Source organism: Moschus berezovskii, chromosome 4 (genome assembly GCF_049115385.1).
Source record: "Moschus berezovskii isolate FMDL1 chromosome 4, NW_MosBer_1.0, whole genome shotgun sequence".
Taxonomy (NCBI): domain Eukaryota; kingdom Metazoa; phylum Chordata; class Mammalia; order Artiodactyla; family Moschidae; genus Moschus; species Moschus berezovskii.
In genome coordinates this window covers 3,470,695-3,489,900 of record NC_142463.1, presented here as the reverse complement: position 1 = coordinate 3,489,900, position 19,206 = coordinate 3,470,695, and the positions used below count along the sequence as shown (strand labels likewise).

Sequence of the window (19,206 nt, the reverse complement as noted above, 5' to 3'; positions counted from 1 at the left end):
TCCAGTGTTCTTGCCTAGAGAATCCCAGGGACGAGGGAGCCTGGTGGGCTGCCATCTATGGGGTCGCACAGAATCGGACACGACTGAAGCAACTTAGCAGCAGCAGCAGCAGCCCCCTTATAACGGAATAAAAATTTTATGAAAAATAAATTTTTCCAAAACAAACACATAAATGAGGACAATGGCATTGTTCTGTGTTTTCTGAAAACCCCTTCCATGTCTGGCATGATCGGAGATGACAATGCTGATATTTCTTCTGCACTCAGGGTGTTGTGATGTGTTGTTGAAGAAAATTTGACTTCATACAGATGAGGTAGGAAAAAGAAGGAGGAGTCTTTCCAGATGACTATGGATGTTATGTTCTGACAATACATGAAAACCCTGTGACTGGTAGTTTCTTAAAGTTGCAATGTGGAATCTGAAACCATGTCAGTGAACTTTCCCTTCCCCGTTACATTAAAATCCGCTGGTCTGTGTCACACGTGGAATGGCTCTATCCATGTGTGATTTGGTGACACCTGTGGAAACAGTGTCAGACTTTATTTTGGGGGGCTCCAAAATCACTGCAGATGCTGATTGCAGCCATGAAATTAAAAGACGCTTACTCCTTGGAAGGAAAGTTATGACCAGCCTAGATAGCATATTGAAAAGCAGAGACATTACTTTGCCAACCAAGGTCCATCTAGTCAAGGCTATGGTTTTTCCCGTGGTCATGTATGGATGTGAGAGTTGGACTGTGAAGAAAGCTGATCGCCGAAGAATTGATGCTTTTGAACTGTGGTGCTGGAGAAGACTCTTGAGAGTCCCTTGGACTGCAAGGAGATCCAACCAGTCCATTCTAGGGGAGATCAATCCTGGGTGTTAATTGGAAGGACTTATGCTAAAGCTGAAACTGCAATACTTTGGCCACCTCGTGCGACGAGTTGACTCACTGGAAAAGACTCTGATGCTAGGAGGGATTGGGGGTAGGAGGAGAAGGGGACGACAGAGAATGAGATGTCTGGATGGCATCACCGACTCGATGGACATGAGTTTGAGTGAACTCCGGGAGTTAGTGATGGACAGGGAGGCCTGGCTGCTGTGATTCATGGGGTCGCAAAGAGTCGGACACGACTGAGCGACTGAACTGAACTGAACTGTGCAGACTTTACCGATGTCAGTACCTTTCATTATACATGACCAAATCGATCACATTCACCATTATCACCGTTGATCTCATGAGAAACCTCTCTGTGACATAAAACTCTGAAGCTCAGGGCAGCAGAGACAGAAAAGTTTCCCAAAAGTCTTCTCTGAGCTTGAAAGCCTGGGTTTTGTCATCAGCAACTAATACCATCACTTGACATACTCTTTAATTAATTCATTAGTTTATTTTTGGCTATGCTGGGTCTTTGTTGCTGCATGCAGGCTTTTTCCAGTTGCAGTGAGCAGCAGCTACTCTTCACTGCTGTGTGAGGGCTTCTCACTGCGATGGCTTCTCTTGTTGTGGAACTCTAGAGCCAGTTCATCCTAAAGGAGATCATCCCTGAATATTCATTGAAAGGACTGATGCTGAAGCTGAAGCTCCAACAATACTTTGGCCACCTGATGCAAAGAGCTGACTCATTTGAGAAGACTCCGATGCTGGGAAAGATTGAGGGCAGGAGGAAAAGGGTTGACAGACAATGAGATGGTTGGATGGCATCATCGACTCGATGCACATGAGTTTGAGCAAGCTCTGGAAAATGGTGAAGGACAGGGAAGCCTAACATGCTGCAGTCCATGGGGTTGCAGAGTCTGCCACGACTGAGCAACGGAACAGCAGGGCAGGTGGGCTTCAGTAGCTGCAGCTCACAGCTCAGTAGCTGCTGCACATGGGCTTAGTGGCCTGGTGGCATGCAGGATCTTCACCGACCTGGGAAGAACCTGTGTCCCCTGCATTGGCAGGTGGATTCTTAACCATTGGACCACCAAGGAAGTCCCATTTGACATGCTTTCAAAGACACACTTCATCAAGACGTCCTTTCCTTTCCTTTCCTTTCTGACAGAGAGCAGAGGTACAGTCTGTACCTCTGGCTTGATCTGTTCTGAGACCCCAGAACTTTCACCCACCACTGCTCTTGCACGGCCAGGGCAGGGGCCCAAGAGCAGAAAAGACAAACCCTTAGTGTTATTATGAAAAGACTTTTGACCTTGTGGCCTCTATCAAGGGGACTGGGGTACCCCTGGCGGCCCCTGGACCACACTTTGAGAACCACTGTTCTGAATCACTGGACTTGATGTTCTGCCCATTCCCCTCCTTCCGTGGGGGGACAGCTCTGTGTTGATGGCTGCTGACTGATCAGGGAAGTAGCTGCTGAAGGCTGGGGTGGCTGTCACCAACGCCGGTTCCTTTCCGTCTTCACTTTAGCCCAGTCTTCTCCATCTCAGTAGACGTGGTCTGTGGTCTTTCCATCTCAGCCTGGCTTCTTCTTACCTCCTGCCCCTCCCTCTTAGGCCCACAGAGCACAGCACACTGGTGGCGTCAAGGCTTCCTCTGTTTCTGGCGGTGCATCTCATTCGGGCGTCTGTATTCCTGAAGGTGACCCTGACCTGCAGCTGCATGCTGGACTTTTGCCTACTGACGCGCCTGTAGCGCAGGGACATCTGGTCAACCCCATGTCTGCTGTCAGCAGCTTGTGGGTTTCTCTGGCCCCTCAGATTCCCCAGGTTGGTGGATGTGCTCTGTGGCTGGCCAGCACCTGGTGTCATTCTGCTGGACCAACATGGGGTCCCCCCGTCCCCGCCCTCCTATTCTCCAGATGTGAAGAAGAGAAGTTATGTTGTAAAGAGTCTGCAGCACAGTATCCTTATCTCTTCCCCCCAAATTCAACACCTGAAATACATCCACCTCCTCTGGACTCTGTGCGCTCTTATTTAAGAGGACCTCACGCTCTGCACTTTCAGTTTCACATCCTGAGATCCCCCTCCCTCCCCATATCCTCATCTTTCTTCCCAGGGGGCCTGACTTGACCTGGATGGGGAATGAAAGACACTCACTGGGAGAGAAGCTGGACAAGGCCCTGCCCAGCCAAGGGGTGGCCTCTAGGTTCTCCGGCTGAAGTAGAGACAGCAAGAGTTGGCCTGAAGACTAGGCCCTTCCCCTGGGCCCAGCTGTCCCACTGGCCAGGTGGCGAGACTGAGGCAGACACTTTCTTTCCCTTGTCAATGTGGTTTTATCTAGACTGGCAGTGTACAATATTATTTTTAGGTTCCTACTACCTCTAGACTGTGTTTCTTGGCTTGGGAGGCCAAGAGTATTATTTTGTGTCTATCTCATGAGTACTTTAGTGCACAGTTGGGATAGGGAAGTCAGTGCAGCTCAGCCAACGCCTAGTTTGATCAGGAGGTTCCCAGAGCTCCTTAGAATCACTGCCTTGTCTTAGACCCCCCCACCCTGCTCTGCGGCATCCCCATCAGAAACCACAGTTTCTGCAGAGTTCTCTGGAGACAATGGCATCTAGTGTCTGGCTAATTTTTGTCGCTAAGAATGGATTAATTTGATCTCATCTAAAACTAAAAATATTACGTTTGGCAGACATTCTCTGCAGCCAGAACAAGAGCAGTGTGTTCATTGTCGGGGGCACATTTTCCAGTCAGTTCCACTTGGCAAGTTCACCGGGAAGCTGCTATTGAACACTTGCTGGTGTGAAGAACTGGTTTTCCCGGGACTCTTCAGTCTTATTCTGGAGAACCAACTTGGGGAGTCAGCCCAACCTGCTCCAGGGGGAAATACTGTCTGACTTTGCCCTTAGGATTCTCTGGGTAACCTTTTTAGGGAGGTTATTCGGGCAGCCCAGACAGTAAAGAATCTACCTACAATGCAGGAGACCTGGGTTCGATCCCTGGGTTGGGAAGATTCCCGGAGAAGGAAATGGCCACCCACTCCAGTATCCTCACTGGGAGAATCCCAGGGACAGAGGAACCTACAGTCCATGGGTCGCAGAGGCAGACACGACTGAGGGACTGAGCACATCCAGGCAGCAGTGGGGCCACTGTGATTCTGAGCCTTTATGGCTCCCTCAACCTGGTCTGGGTTGAGCTTCTCAACTCTCACAATCAGGTCCCGACCTGACTTCCACTTACCTAGTATTGCCCCCAGCTCAGCACCAGTCACTCGGGCCAGGGAGGCAGAGCGTGTGTGGCCAGCCAGGCCCTGGAGAAGGCAGCATCACCCCGACATCTGGATGAGGCTTCTCACTCTGCCCTCTCTGACTCCTGCTGCTGTTCTGACCAGACCAGGACCTCCTGGATTTTCTGTCTTCTCTAACCTCCTTTTCTGTTTATTTATTTGGCTGCCCTGGGTCTTAGTTGCAGCATGAGGGGTATTCGTTTACAGCACAATCTTTAGTTAGAGCATGGAAACTCTTAGTTGTGGCCTGTGGGATGTAATTTCCACTTAAACGATGAAACTGGGCAACAAATTTACTCTAGATAACCGTGTGGCCCAACCAGGGTGCACCCCTCCAGGATCCCACCTGGTTCCATCTCTGCTAGTTTCCCGGAGCCGCCAACCGCACCTGGTCTGAGAGAGCTTGGACCCTGAGTCCTAGTGGCCACAGGTCCACGCTCATCCAGCTGCACAGGGTGCCTGGGCAGAGCCTGCAGGTTTGGGGCTTTGCATCAAAAAATCTCTGGGCTCAGGGTCAGAGCCAGGGAATGAACCTGGGCTCCAGGACTTCTGTCGGTCCTCTTCCCGTTACACTGAGTCACAGTGAGGCTGTGCGGGCCGTGGTGTGTGGCCCCCTCCTGTGAGGCTGCGTCTGTACGGTCTGTACCCCTTTGGCAATGAAAGAAAGATACGGGCATACTGCCTGGGAAAACATAACCTCATAGAGAGTCACAGAAGTGCTAAAATGCAGTTTCACATCTATGAACATAGCGTGTTTCAATTCCAGCCTACCTGGATGGCACGTGTTTGAACCCAGCCTGTTGAATTTCCCTGGAGTGACATGGGGTGGTGCTGTGGACAATAAGGCCTGCCTGTGGCGCCATTGGAGAAGGCAATGGCACCCCACTCCAGTACTCTTGCCTGGAAAATCCCATGGACGGAGGAGCCTGGTAGGCTGCAGTCCATGAGGTCGCCAAGAGTCGGACACGACTGAGTGACTTCACTTTCACTTTTCACTTTCATTCATTGGAGAAGTAAATGGCAACCCACTCCAGTGTTCTTGCCTGGAGAATCCCAGGGACGGCGGAGCCTGGTGGGCTGCCGTCTATGGGGTCGCACAGAGTCAGACACGACTGAAGCGACTTAGCAGTAGCAGCAGCAGTGGCGCCATTACCTGACTTTGGAGTCGCTATTGTCTGAATTTCTGAATTTGATAGCTCTCTGTGTGTGTGTGCATGTTTAAAGCTTGTTACAAAAACAAGGAGTCCAGTTTTTTCTTGTTTCCAATAAAGGGGGTTGAAGGGCAAGATTAAGAAGGAAAACTCCAAGAGGGAGCTGCTTTCAGACACGGCCAACCTGAACAACACCCACTGCGCCCGCTGCCTGCAGCCCTACCGGCTCCTTGAGACCCCCAAGAGGCAATGCCTGGACTGCCACCTCTTCACCTGCAGAGGCTGCGGCCACCCCCACGCTGAGGAGCAAGGCTGGCTCTGTGACCCTTGCCACCTGGCCAGGTGAGCGGGACCTCGAGGTCAGAGGGTCCTGCAGATGGGGGGCCTGGCCTGTCCCTTCCAGGGACTCGTGTATGTGTGTGTGTGTGTATATATGCGTGTGCGCGTGCCCCCCAGGGCAGGGCGTGGGCCTGAGCTCTGTGTCCCCGCCTGCAGGGTCGTGAAGAAGGGCTCACTGGAGTGGTACTACGGGCATGTGAGAGCACGCTTCAAGCACTTCGGGAGCGCCCAGGTGGTCCGGTCCCTCTGCGGGCGGCTGCGGGGAGCAGGTAAGGAGTGGGCCTCCTCCCCGGGTGTCCGATTTGGTGCCTAGACTCTGCCTTTTCAACAGACATTTCCTGTTGAGTCTGATGATAACCAGGACTTGAAGAGATGGATTATAACTCAATCGGTGGCTTTCATACTTTGAATCCAAGTATTTATTCCATGAAGAACTTGAAATCCAGACTGTGCTCTTACACTCAACGTGTGTTCACCTGTGTTGTCCACCTTGAAGCCATTTGGGTAGACGAATATTTCAGGGAAGGCTGTGAGGTTTCCTGAACCTGAATGGGGAGAACTGAGCAGTGTTTTCAGGAAGCACTAGCCTGTCACCCTGTCACCTGAGCCCCAGGCTCTGCGTTACACCTGGCCAGGCATCCAGGCTACGAGAGCTATTAGGCTGGTGTCTGGGGGCTCAGCATCTTGACTGTCTCTACCTGGGGGACTGAGGCCGGTGCCCTCGGGTCTGGAGCCCCTGCAGGTCCAGAGAAGGTGCCATGCTCCTGAGATTGAGTGTGTCCGCAGCCTGGCCATCTCCGCTGGGGCTTCTGGGGAGGTGCCGCCTTGTGTCTTGTGCCCCTTAAAGCCGCAGGTTAATGGGCGGATGCAGAAGTTGGGCATGGCCACCCCCAGGGCATTTGCACAGGCGCTGGGCCTGGCACAGCTGTTTCAGAGGGGTCTCAGCACACTCTTTTGTGTTTTTATTGTATTTGTTTGTATTGCTTTCACTTCCCAGGGTCTTAGTTGCGGCACTTGGGGTCTTGGGTCTTTGCAGCACACGGGATCTTCAGTTGCACCATCTGAACCCTTAGTTGCAGCATGAGGGATCTAGTTCCCTGACCAGGGATCGATCCCAGGCCCCCTGCATTGGTAGCTTGGAGTCTTAGAATTGGACCACCAGGGCAGTCCCTTAGGACGCTGTTGAATTTAGCACAGACCACCCTAAGGCACCCTCACCTGTAATAGCTCTTAACACCTGGAAGAACAGACCACCGCGGGGTGAGGGACCTTCCCTGGGGCATGTGATAAATCATTGAAACCAGGACATTTTTAAGAGTAAAGTGGTCCTCCTGAGAACCAGGCTGAGACAGCCAGCATCACTGGGGTGCCCTGGGGACACGGGGAGGCACCATCATCCTATTCTTGAGGAGGGTTCCCTACCTCCTCCCTGGGCTGCTTCTCTGCGTCCCCTATCTCTATCTCGGCTGGAGCTTATCAGTAAATCCCCGTGCCGGCTCAGCCAGCCAGCAGCCAGCCAGCCGAGGGGTCTTCCTGCAGCAGGAGTGTGGTCCGGCCCCCCTGCGCAGGGCTCAGGCGTGGGAACCACAGGCAACGTGGGGAAAGCCATCCTGCGGAGCATCTGAGAATCTCAAGTCTCTGCTTGCGGCGGGAAACCACAGCCACATCACAACCCTGAGGACCTGGGCCTCGCCCCGGTGTTCAGTTCAGTTCAGTTACTCAGTCGTGTCTAACTCTTTGCGACTCCATGAATCGCAGCACGCCAGGCCTCCCTGTCCATCACCAACTCCTGGAGTTCACTCAAACTCATGTCCATCGAGGCGGTGATGCCATCCAGCCATCTCATTCTCTGTCGTCCCCTTCTCCTCCCGCCCCCAATCCCTCCCACCATCAGGGTCTTTTCCAGTGAGTCCTTGCATGAGGTGGCCAAAGTATTGGAGTTTCAGCTTTAGCATCAGTCCTTCCAATGAACACCCAGGACTGATTTCCTCTAGAATGGACTGGTTGGATCTCCTTGCAGTCCAAGGGACTCTCAAGAGTCTTCTCCAGCACCAGAGTTCAAAAGCATCAATTCTTCGGCGCTCAGCGTTTGGGGGGCGCTTATTTCTAGAGACCCGGGTGAGCTCAGGAATCCGCCTTAGGTAAAAAGCCGGGAGGATTCTGACGGCCCAGCCAGGGCCCAGAGCTGCGGGAGCCGGCCCCACCCGGAGCCTCCCGTTTCCGCACAGTCCCCGCTGAGGGCCAGGAGGGGGCGCTGCGGAGCAACCACAGGCCCGTCCGGCCGCGGCCCGTGGGGGCGGCGGGCAGCGAGGGGCCGGGCGGCGGACGCTCGCGAGGAGGGTGGCGGGGCGCTGCCTTCTCCCCGCTGGCCCCTGTCGGTGCGGCAGACGGGGAAGGGCGCCGGGAGCGAGCGCGAACTGGGGAAAGTATTCTGAAGAGCATGCAGTCTTAAAAAGAGGAAAGGATCGGGGTGAATGGCTTGAAACCCGGCCCAGGCAGGGCAGCGGGTGGGCGCCCGCCGGGGTCTCCCCCGCCACGCCCCAGCCTCCGCCCGAAACGGGACGGGCAGGAAAGCAAGCGCGGCTGGCTCCCGGAGAATGCCTGTCCCCCCAGCGCCTTTGCCTCCTCCGTTGGTTCACCAGATGGAGAGCGGAGCGCGCCCGAGGTCCACAGGAAGTCCCTCCTGCTCACAGAGGTGCCAGGGTGCCCTTGGCCCCTGAGCAGGGGGGATGACCCCCGAGGCTGCAGAAGGAACCCCGCAATTCAGGGGGTCATCCTGGTAGTGTCTTCAGAACCCGGGCCAGGCCAGGGCGAACAGGAGAAAAGAGGAAAGAATGAGGCTGCGGTCGGGGTAAGGGGGGCAGGCCTGGGGGCGCAGCTGAGGAAAGACCCGGGTCAGGAGGAGACAGGCGCCAGGGCCTGAACCTCGCCCCCAGTCCCGGGGCCGCTGCTGAGAAGGCGGTGAATGCGCTGGAGGTGAAGCGGTTTGTTGGGCTGAGCGCGACGGCTCCAGGGCCCCTTCGCCCACCGCTCCGCAGTGTCTTCAGATCCCCAGGAGGTGGTCAGCGAAGGCAACTCTTGGTGAAAGCGATGCGGGGTGTTGGCTTCCTGCTGTGATTCAGACCAGCCCTCAGCGATGCTCTGATAGGGCTCTGGAGGCCAGCAGAGGGCCTGGTCGGGTAGCTTCTCAGCAGGTGGAGGTGGGGGGATGGACGGATGGGTGGGGGGATGGATGAATGGTTTGTCCCCGTCTCTCTCCCTGGTGGAGTCACGCAGCATCCACTGCAGGTGGGCCTGAGCAGATGCCTGGAGACCCAAGTGGAGAGGAAGAGCAGACTGATGAGGATGGAGAAGGGGACACAGCAACCCAGGCCCAGCCCCTTGGCAGCCAAGTAGGTCTCCCCCAGCCCCGCCCCCATTCCCCCAAAGCTGGAGCCTCTGTTCTGATTTCCGGAGAAACCTCAGGCTCTGCCTGCCTCCACTAGCTAACCTGGCAGGAGCCTGGAGACCCGCCCGCCTCCACCGTGCTCCGCAGTCTCTGAGATAGCTGGGTACCAAATCCAGGTGTGCTCTCAGCTCTTAGCATCCGTCTCCTGGCAGGAACCCAGAGCACGCAGCACGCAAGTCCAGGCGGGGCTTGCCTGGACCTCCAGCCTGGCCCATCCGGCCAAGAGTCCTGGGGCTCATGGGTCCTGAGGTCACCGGTATCCCCGGGTCAGCCTTTGTACCTTTCAGGGAAGCAGCCCCCTCCATCTCTCCTCTGTGGACTTTCTTGCTTTTGTTTTTAGCCAACCATGAGTCTTGTTTTTATTGGTTTTATGCCTGTTTTCACCTGTTTTTTTAAGACTGTGCTCTTTATTTTATTTATTAGTTATTTTTGGCTGTGCCGGGTCTTTGTGGCTGTGTGTTGATGACCTTCTCTAGTTGCAGCGAGCGGGGGTTTCTCTCCAGTTGCAGTGCTCAGGTTTCTCACTGGAGGGGCCTCTGCTGTTGCAAGGGCTTCCCTGGTGGCTCAGACGGTAAAGCGTCTGCCTGCAATACGGAAGACCTGGGTTCGATCCATGGGTTGAGAAGATCCCCTGGAGAAGGAAATGGCAACCCACTCCAGTCTTCTTGCCTGAAAAATCCCACAGACAGAGGAGCCTGGTGGGCTACAGTCCACGGAGTTGCAAAGAGTAGGGCACGACTGAGCGACTTCACTCACTGCTGTTGCAAAGCACATGCTCCGGGGCACACAGGCTTCGGGACCTTCAGCACGCGGGCTCAGTCGCTGTGGCTCCCGGGCTCTCGAGCACAGGCTCAGTGATTCTGGTGCTTGGGTTTAGGTGTTCCTTGGCATGTGGGATCTCCCCACCAGGAATCAAACCCGTGTCTCCTGCATTGACAGGTGGGTTCTGCCACTGAGCCACCAGGGAAGCCCTGTTTTCACTTTTAATTTTGGTGATAAAGGCAGGAAAGAGAGCCTCTGGGGTTCTGGGCAGGACGACAGAAGGGGATCGGGGGAGGGGCGGGGCAGGGTGGGCGGTGCTGGATGGAGACCCTTGGAGAGTTAGGGGGTCTCTGAGAGCCACACTGGCAGTTCTGCTAGCTGCTCCCTGGGGAGCACATGCATCTTCTTATGAAAGTAAATCTGCCCTCGCGCTATTTTACTGGGCTCCCGAAACACTCTCTGGTGTCTGAAATATTCCCTGCAAATACATTCAAAGGATGGAAACCATTATGAAGGAAGGATTTGGAACTGAGCTCTACTCTAGCATCTAGAGGTGAAGGAGCTCTTGGGAGCCCCCTTCCCCACCTCCTCCCCGTGCTGGGTGCCCCTCCTTCGCCAAGGGGGGAGGGACGGGAGGGCCCTGTTAGCCCCGAGGAACCCCGCCTGCCCCCCAAGGCTGCAGCCCGGGGTCTGTGTCCTTGGTGCCTCTGAGCAGCCAGGTGCCCATCGGAGGCCCAGCGGGTGTTTCCCTTGTTCTTCTAAGGGGCTGGGGGTGCAGATCCTGTGATGGGGGTGGGCTCTGCGTGGCCCTCGGAGCCTCTTCAGGGTCTGCTCGTGTCTAGCACAGAAGGCAGATGGACCCATGGAGGCGCCCTCCCCTCCAAACCCCTGCTGCCTGGGATCAGGGCATCTGGCCCCTGCCATCAGGCTGACCCTCACTTTCCTCTTCCCCGCCTCCCTTCCTGCTCAGAAAAAGCGCCTCCTCTCCGTCCATGGCTGGGACTTTGAGGCCGACTCTGACGACTCCGATATGTCCTGTGGTCACCCGCCAAGCCTGTCCTCAGTCTCAGGGGCCACGAATGGCCTGCAGGTCAGTGGACTCTCTTTTCGCCCCTGAGTTAACCTGGGGGACAGGTTTTCGGGCCCCAGGAAAGGACAGCATTCTGGGGAACAGTCTGATGGCCCTGCGGTCATAGCAGTGGGGGCGGGGCACTGGGGTCTGGGTACAGAAGCCTCACACCCTCCAGTCCCTGGAGAGCCTTGCTGGGAAGAGGGGTGCGGGGCCAATTAATCGGGGGCCTGGGTTGTCTGTCCTCTAATGAAGGCAGAACCCCCGTGACTCAGGAGCGCAGGGTAGAGGAGTCGGACGGTCCCCGAGTCCTGCACCCCTGGTCTGATCCGCAGGGCTCCTGTACCTTATTGCCCAGGCTAGGACGGTCTTGTAGGTGGAAGAGGCTGCTCGTAATCGCACCAGGTCATGGGGCCTCCTCAGGGCTGCCGGGGAGAGCCCGGCCGTGTGGTCCCTCGGCTCCTTGGCTCTGTGCCCTTGGTCTGGGCAACCTGTGTGAGGCTCCCCGCCTCCCACCTCACCTGGAAAAAGGGGTGATCTCTGCCTCACGGGATCCCTTCCACGAGGGACTGGAGGCTGAGCCTGGCGCACCCAGCCCCAGAGTGACGGCGCCCCAGCTGGAGACTGACGTCTCAGCGCCGTGACTCGGGTGGTGCCAGCCCAGGACAGGGTCCACCCAGGGCAATCTACGGACCCCTGGATGCGGGGCCCAACAGGGCAGAGAGCTGGGACCTGGCATCCATCAGGTCTTTGGTCCATGGTCCTGCTGTGGTGGCAAGTCCAGAGCCCTTTGAAGTGAAAGGGAGTTGAATTGCTGGGGTGGAGAGGAGGGTGACTTGTGTTTGGTCAGTCGAATGATGCCTGAAAACTCTCAGTCCTTGGACTGGAAAGACCCACATTCCAAGGAGCTGTCTGTTCCTAGTGAAACCTGCCAACTGTTCCTGTGTGCTCAGGCCCTCACAGATGACCCCTGCGTGGAGGAAACCACCTCCCAGGAGGCCGGGATCCTGGACCAGGCTGATGCCAGGGCCCTTGGGTGCCACTCTCATCCAGAAGAGCAGAGGGTTGGCCTCTCACCTGCTGGACCAGACGAACTCTCAGAGCTCTGCCTGCCAGGAGAGTCCTGCACTGCAGGCCCAGGGGTCACTGCCACGCCTGGTAAGTGCCCTTGACCATGGTCTTCCACATGGGCTCCACACGGGAGGAGGGGGTCGCTGGAATCCGGCCCCCACAACGCCCTGATCTGTGCCGGGACACTGGCTGATTGCCAGGAGTCCCTTCCTTCCTGGGATTGTCCAGCGTGCATGGTCCTGGCAGACGCCGTTGTCACCGGAGCTCCCCAGGGTGGGGTGCCTCCCTGTAACCCTCAGAGGTACCAGCTCAACCCCCTGGCTGGCTGCACAGCTTACTGCCGCCTGTGATGGGGGATGTCGAGTGGTAGTGGGCTAGAGACACACAGGTGTCCCTGACATGACTAGGGTCACCGGTCACCTGGACCAACCTTCCTGACGCAGGGCCGGGCAGTTCCAAACCTGGGACCGAAGTAGGGTGCAGGTACATCTGGGCTGCCTGCCTGCCAGCTATGACTCGGGAGGCCTGCAAGTACTGAGCCCCTAGGCTCGTTTAGTTTGAACTTGTGGTCAGTTGGCTTTGTGGTGAAAGCTTGAACCGCTGTCTCTGTGCCCTCTGGGAGTGGGCGCCAGGGTCCGGGGGCCAGGTGTCCGAGTGATGTGGGAGCCGATGAGACCACAGAACCCTCAGGCTGCCCGCCACAATGTGCTCCCGCCTGACCTGACCGCAGTGGGGGCCAGCTCCCGGGGAAATGTAGTTAAGACAGTGTCTGCCAGGAAATGGGTCTTCTTTCCATTTTCCCTTTTCATTGTATTATAGGGACTCTAATCTCATGATCCACACGCCCATTAAGATGCTGGAGGCATTTGGGGGCTGGGGAGGGGCCTTTTATTTCCCCATAAACAATGGGTAAGTGAATCTACATTGACTGAGTCTTTGGATGAAGACGTAGATCAGCACATTTATTCCCGGGATCCCTAATCACCCCCAGCACGTGGATGGTGGGGGCGTGGAAGGGGAGGGGAAGACAGACTCTGGAGCTGGGGCAGGTGCCTAGGGGGACAGGCAGCTCTGAGTGCCAAGCCCAGCTCTGCTGACCAACTTGCCACCCTATCTCATGGACTCTAAGATACATTCTGTCACCTCGTCTCTTAAATCGGGATCATCTTGTAGCAAGTGTGGGAGACTGATAGCTAGTGCCGTCTTAATAAATGTATCAGACAAGCCACAAGGTCTGAACTTTAAAGGAGTGCAGTGTGTGCTTAACCACCCGGCCTCAGTATCCTCATTGTAAACCAGGACTAGCGCCTAACTCACCACACTGTTGGGGACTTTAAATGAGACGGTTGTATCTGTTAGCTATTGCCAAGTAACAACTTATCACAAACGTACTGGGTTAAAGCTACACGTTGACCAGCCCACAGGGACCAGGTGTCTGGCACGGCTTCCCCAGGGCCTCAGCACAGGTCTCCTGGGCTGAAACCACAGGGTCGGCAGGGCCAGAGCCTCATCCGAGCTCAGAGCCCCGCCCCCAGGTTGTGCAGGGTGTCAGCAGAGCCACGCAGCAGGTCAGGCACACGAGCAGCTTGTGGACGCTGACTCCTGGGGTGCGGGCTCCAGTGTGTCCTCCCACATGAGCTCACCCCTTCCCTGTCCCAGTATGGCTGTGTGTGGTGCTCTCAGGCCAACTTGGAGCTTGGAGGGTACTTTCTGGTGAGAACTTGGGGGATCTTCCACCACCAGAGCCCAGGAATAAGCCACACCATCGATGACCCATGCCCATGACTCTGGGAATCACTAGTCTGGCAGGAAAGCCAGCCCCCAGAGACTAAGGTGGAAAGACTTCCCAAAGTCATGTCCATGCGTGGAAACTTGCTGGGACCCACGCCTGCCACACCAGGCACCACCTGGCTTCCAACACTTGGGGCCCCCAGTGAGTGCTGGCTTCTGTCCCCGAAGTTCCTCGTGGGGGGACAAGGGCTCTGTCCCTTCTCATCTTAGTTGAGGGATCTTCAGCCCGTATTCTCAGTGGAGCAGAGTCATGCCTCCGTTGTCTTGATCTCTCATTCTTCTTCGTTGGATAAAACGCCCACTGGCCTTCAGTTTTTCAGTCCACATAACCCAACCCCATTCTTACTCCAAAGGGACAAACATCCTCAGGAATGAGCAGCTGCCCTCCCAGTGTCTGGCCGACGTGGACACCTCGGATGAAGAAAGCATCTGGGCTCAGAGAGTGGCCTCTCACCATCCCAGACAGAAAGGCTGGATTGCCTCTGAGAGCCAGGTAAAGGAGGGCAGAAAGAACGCATTCTGGTTGCTTCTTTGGGCCTGAAGTCTTTTTACCTTAATGTCAGTTCACCTCTGAGAGCTTAAAGCTTTCAGAACTTTTAAACTACAAGACTGGCAAGCCTACATAGCAGAGATGCGGTGTCTTCAAAATATATTGTTCATTGACATGAAATTCACATAGCACACAATTAACCATTTTAAAGAGAACAGTTCAGGGCTTCCCTGGTGGCTCGGTAGTGAAGAATCCTCCTGCCAGTGCAGGAGACATGGGTTAGAGCCCTCGTCTGGGAGGATTCTACATGCTATGGAGCGACTAAGCCCATGGACCACAACTACTGAGCCTGTGCTCTGGAGCCTGGGAACTTCAACTGGAGAAAGGCCCCATGCAACAGTGAAGACCCAGCATGGCCAAATAAGTAAATACAATTTAAAAAATAAAATAACGCACTTAGCAGAATAAACATTTAGCAAAATAAGCAGTCTACATCCAGCAGATTCACGGTGGTGCAAACCCCACCTCCGTCAGTTCCAAACCGTCTTTGTCACCGCAGAGGAAAGCAGGTGCCCCCCCGCCCCACAAACGCCGGCCCACTGTCTGTCTCTGTGGGTTTGCCTGTCCTGGGCGTTTCACATAAATGCGGCCGTGCAATGTGTGGCTGTTTGTTCCTGGCTGCTCTCACTGAGCGCAGTGCTCTTGAGGTTGCTCGCGCGACAGCAGGCATCAGTACTTGATCCCCTGTAAAGAAGAGATCGATTTTGTACTCTGTCAAGTATTGTGTCTTTAGGGAATTCCCTGGATGTCCAGGGGTTAGGACTCTGGCCTTCCACTGCAGGGGACTCGGGTTCGATCACTGGTTGGGGATCTTAAGAGAGAGAGATAAATATTAATATATTTATATATGTAATATATGCATATATATATATATATATATGTATTTCACAAGAGGAAGAAGCAACCTGTTATTCCAAAGCCTTTCAGTTCAGTTCAGTCTCTCAGTCATGTCCGACTCTTTGAAACCCATGGACTACAGCACGCCAGGCTTCCCTTTCCATCAGGAGTTGGCCTGGAGCTTGCTCAAACTCATGTCCATCAAGTCGGTGATGCCATACAACCATGTCATCCTCTGTCATCCCCTTCTCCTCCTGCCTTCAATTTTGTCCAGAATCGGGGTCTTTTCCAATGAGTCAGCTCTTCCCATCAGGTGGCCAAAGAATTGGAGTTTCAACTTCAGCATCAGTCCTTCCAATGATTATTCAGGACTGATTTCCTTTAGGATGGACTGGTTGGATCTCCTTGCAATCCAAGGGACTCTCAAGAGTCTTCTCCAATACCACAGTTCAAAAGCATCAGTTCCTCGTCTCTCAGCTTTCTTTATAGTCCAACTCTCACATCCATACATGACCACTGGAAAAACCATAGTTTTGACTAGAGGGACCTTTGTCACAAAGTAATGTCTCTGCTTTTTAATATGCTGTCTAGGCTGGTCATAGCTTTTATTCCAAGGAGCAACAGTCTTTTAATTTCATGGCTGCAGTCACCATCTACAGTGATTTTGGAGCCCTAAAAAATAAAGTCTCTCACTGTTTCCATTATTTCTCCATCTATTTGCCATGAAGTGATGGGACCAGATGCCATGATCTTCATTTTCTGAATGTTGAGCTTTAAGCCAACTTTTTCACTCTCCTCTTTCACTTTCATCAAGAGGCTCTTTAGTTCTTCTTCAGTTTCTGCCATGAGGGTGGTGTCATCTGCGTATCTGAGGTTATTGATATTTCTCTTGATTCCAGCTTGTGCTTCATCCAGCCTGGCGCCGCAGGCTACCAACTGCTCCTCGGGTCCTTGGGGATGAGAAGTAGGGCTGCCCAGCGGGTAGGGCCTTTGCTGAGCCCTCTGCCCCCACCAGTATCCACCCCCCGCCCCAGTACTGACAGCAGGAGATCTGCCCGCGGCTCACCTTCTCCAGTAGGGAGGGTGGGACGCCGGCCTGGAATGGACGAAGGGCCTTTCCGGCCTCAGGCCCTCGTGACGGCACTGTGGGAGGCGACCTGTGGAGCTCCTGACTTGTAGGAGGAGCCTTTCTTTGCCTGGCTCTTTGGTGAATCACTGTCAGGTTTGTGTTCAAAAACCTGATTGGGCTAAAACATCAGTGGGGCAGAAGTGTGGCGTGCTTCAGCTCTGCGTGTCTCCCTCTCCAGAGTCCGTGCCCTCAGCCCAGCTGGCCTTCGTTCCTGTAACACTGCCTGGAGGTGTCACCCGACCTGGGGCCAGGCATTTCTCCTGCTCCCACCTCCATCCCTGAGAGGTGTCACTGACCCTTTGCCCTGAGCACAGCAGGGCGTGAGAGACCCTGAGAAGGCCTGCAGGGAAGAGCCGTCTCTCTCTGCCGTGCGATCCAGGGGGTCTCACTTCCTTTAGGGAACAGCTGGGGAGATGCTGACACAAAGGAAGCGTGCTTTGATTCAGACCAGGGGGTCACTGGCTTGGCCCCTGGGAGGTGGGGGAGGATGGTGATGGAGGGAAAAGCCACTCCAAGACAGAGATCTCCCCCGGAGAGAGACCTCCCCAGGCAGAGACCTCCCCAGGACAAAGATCGCCCCAGAACAGAGACCTCCCCAGGCAGAGACCTCCCCAGGACAAAGATCGCCCCAGAACAAAGACCTCCCCAGGCAGAGACCTCCCCAGGACAAAGATCTCCCCAGAACAGAGGCCTCCCCAGGACAGAGACCTTCCAAGGCAGAGACCTCCCTGGGAAAGAGACCTCCCCAGGCAGAGACCTCCCTGGGACAGAGACCTCCCCAGGCAGAGACCTCCCCAGGACAGAGACTTCCCCAGGACAAAGATCTCCCCAGGACAGAGGCCTCCCCAAGACAGAGACCTTCCCAGGCAGAGACCTCCCTGGGAAAGATACCTCCCCAGGCAGAGACCTCCCCAAAACAGAGACCTCCCCAGGACCAAGATCTCCCCCAGACAGAGACCTCCCCAGGCAGAGACCTCCCTGGGACAGAGACCTCCCCAGGCAGAGACCTCCCCGGGACAGAGACCTCCCCGGGACAGAGACCTTCTCAGGCAGAGACCTCCCCAGGCAGAGACCTCCCCAGGACAGAGACTTCCCCAGGACAAAGATCTCCCCAGGACAGAGGCCTCCCCAAGACAGAGACCTTCCCAGGCAGAGACCTCCCTGGGAAAGATACCTCCCCAGGCAGAGACCTCCCCAAGACAGAGACCTCCCCAGGACCAAGATCTCCCCCAGACAGAGACCTCCCCAGGCAGAGACCTCCCTGGGACAGAGACCTCCCCAGGCAGAGACCTCCCCGGGACAGAGACCTCCCCGGGACAGAGACCTTCTCAGGCAGAGACCTCCCCAGGCAGAGACCTCCCCAGGACAAAGATCTCCCCAGAACAGAGACCTTCCCAGGCAGAGACCTCCCCGGGACAGAGACCTCCCCCAGACAGAGACCTCCCCAGGACAAAGATCTCCCCAGGACAGAGGCCTCCCCAAGACAGAGACCTTCCCAGGCAGAGACCTCCCTGGGAAAGAGACCTCCCCAGGCAGAGATCTCCCCAAGACAGAGACCTCCCCAGGACCAAGATCTCCCCCAGACAGAGACCTCCCCAGGCAGAGACCTCCCTGGGACAGAGACCTCCCCAGGCAGAGACCTCCCCAGGACAGAGACCTCCCCCAGACAGAGACCTTCCCAGGCAGAGACCTCCCTGGGTTGCAGAAGATAGCTGACAGAGCAGTTCCCAGGGACAATGGGATGAAGACTAGAATTAAGTTGTCTATTTTCAGCAAGTTTTTGATTTAGCAACTTCAGTGGCTTTCAGGAAAATACAGACCCCAGTATTGGCCCTACTGACACCGGTCCTCCTCCTTGCCTCCTTGAGTTTCACGCTTGTACTTGTCTCTGGAATTCTTCTCCATTTCTTTCTCTTGACTTTATTTACTCCAACTAACATTTCACCTGCAGGGTGTCCTCCGCGTCTCTATGAACAGGGAGTTGGGCAGGATGAAGAGCAACCTCCCAAGGCAGCAGCATCCCAAGTATCAGGGAAGGCCCAGGGCTGGCCCTTACAGGGTCTTTGTGGAGGAGCTGCTGCAGGGCCCCGGAGGAAGGTCTCTGCCTCCGCCCACCTCTCAGAGCAGCTCTTCTAAACCAGGTCTCACAGACATGCGCGTGGGAGGGCAAGAGTTCTCGAGAATAATCTTTTGTTGGGGTCTACCTGAATGGTCCTCCCGTGACCTGTTGTCTGTTTCTGAGTCTGTACTCACGGTCAGGACTTTCTGGGTGAGGGATACTCAGCAAAGACTTTGTATAAACAATCATTCATGCTGAGAGGAGGTCGAAGATGGTGCAGTGGTACCAAGGATGGATGCTCCAAGGCCCTGAGATGGCATGCCATGGCACGCACCCTACCCCAAGTGGTGGGTGGTGAGCGCTGGGGACCTGAGAGCTCGGGCTCCAGACACTGACTCAGTTTCCCCACAAGGTGCCTCACCAGCATCATGTGACAGTAGTTTGTTTTCCTTCACGGCCTGTGTCAGTCTGGACTGTATTTGTAAGTTGCTCATTTACATTTTGCTGCAAAGGAGCTGAAAACACTAGGAGTTTCACACTAGGAGTTGCCACCCGTGTGTCCCAGGAGCATGTGATTTACCTCGACACGGAGCTCACACGGGGCAGAGTGACTCCCGATCTTGCAGAAGGGAGGGCAAAGAGCTCATTGGGTTCCTGAGCTCCTGAGAAGCATGTGTGCCCTGGGGTGAGGGGGTGTCTGCACGGGGCCAGTGGCTCTGATCCCAGGTGGAAAAGCAGGATGGCGCTCTGTGCATCGTGTCCGTGCCGTCCAGGAGGTGGATGGCTGAGTCCTCGCCCAGAGAGCAGCATGGAGCCTGAAGCTCACCTCCGGGACTGAGGGCTGTGGCCT

The 19,206-nt window shown here is 55.4% G+C and overlaps 1 protein-coding gene across 5 annotated transcripts in view; it reads left to right on the top strand.

Annotated features, from left to right (window-relative positions):
- Nucleotides 1-19,206, top strand: part of MLPH (melanophilin) — a 54,254-nt gene that overhangs the window by 18,061 nt on the left and 16,987 nt on the right. For all 5 annotated transcript variants that reach the window (XR_008682690.2, XM_055401848.2, XM_055401845.2 and 2 more), the window contains exons 3-8: nt 5,422-5,643; nt 5,797-5,909; nt 8,929-9,032; nt 10,821-10,940; nt 11,873-12,077; nt 14,135-14,274. Coding sequence is in view for 4 of the 5 variants with exons in the window: in XM_055401848.2 (XP_055257823.2) it covers nt 5,422-5,643; nt 5,797-5,909; nt 8,929-9,032; nt 10,821-10,940; nt 11,873-12,077; nt 14,135-14,274 (904 nt within the window). In the remaining variant the exon portion in view is untranslated. The remainder of the gene's footprint in view (nt 1-5,421; nt 5,644-5,796; nt 5,910-8,928; nt 9,033-10,820; nt 10,941-11,872; nt 12,078-14,134; nt 14,275-19,206) is intronic.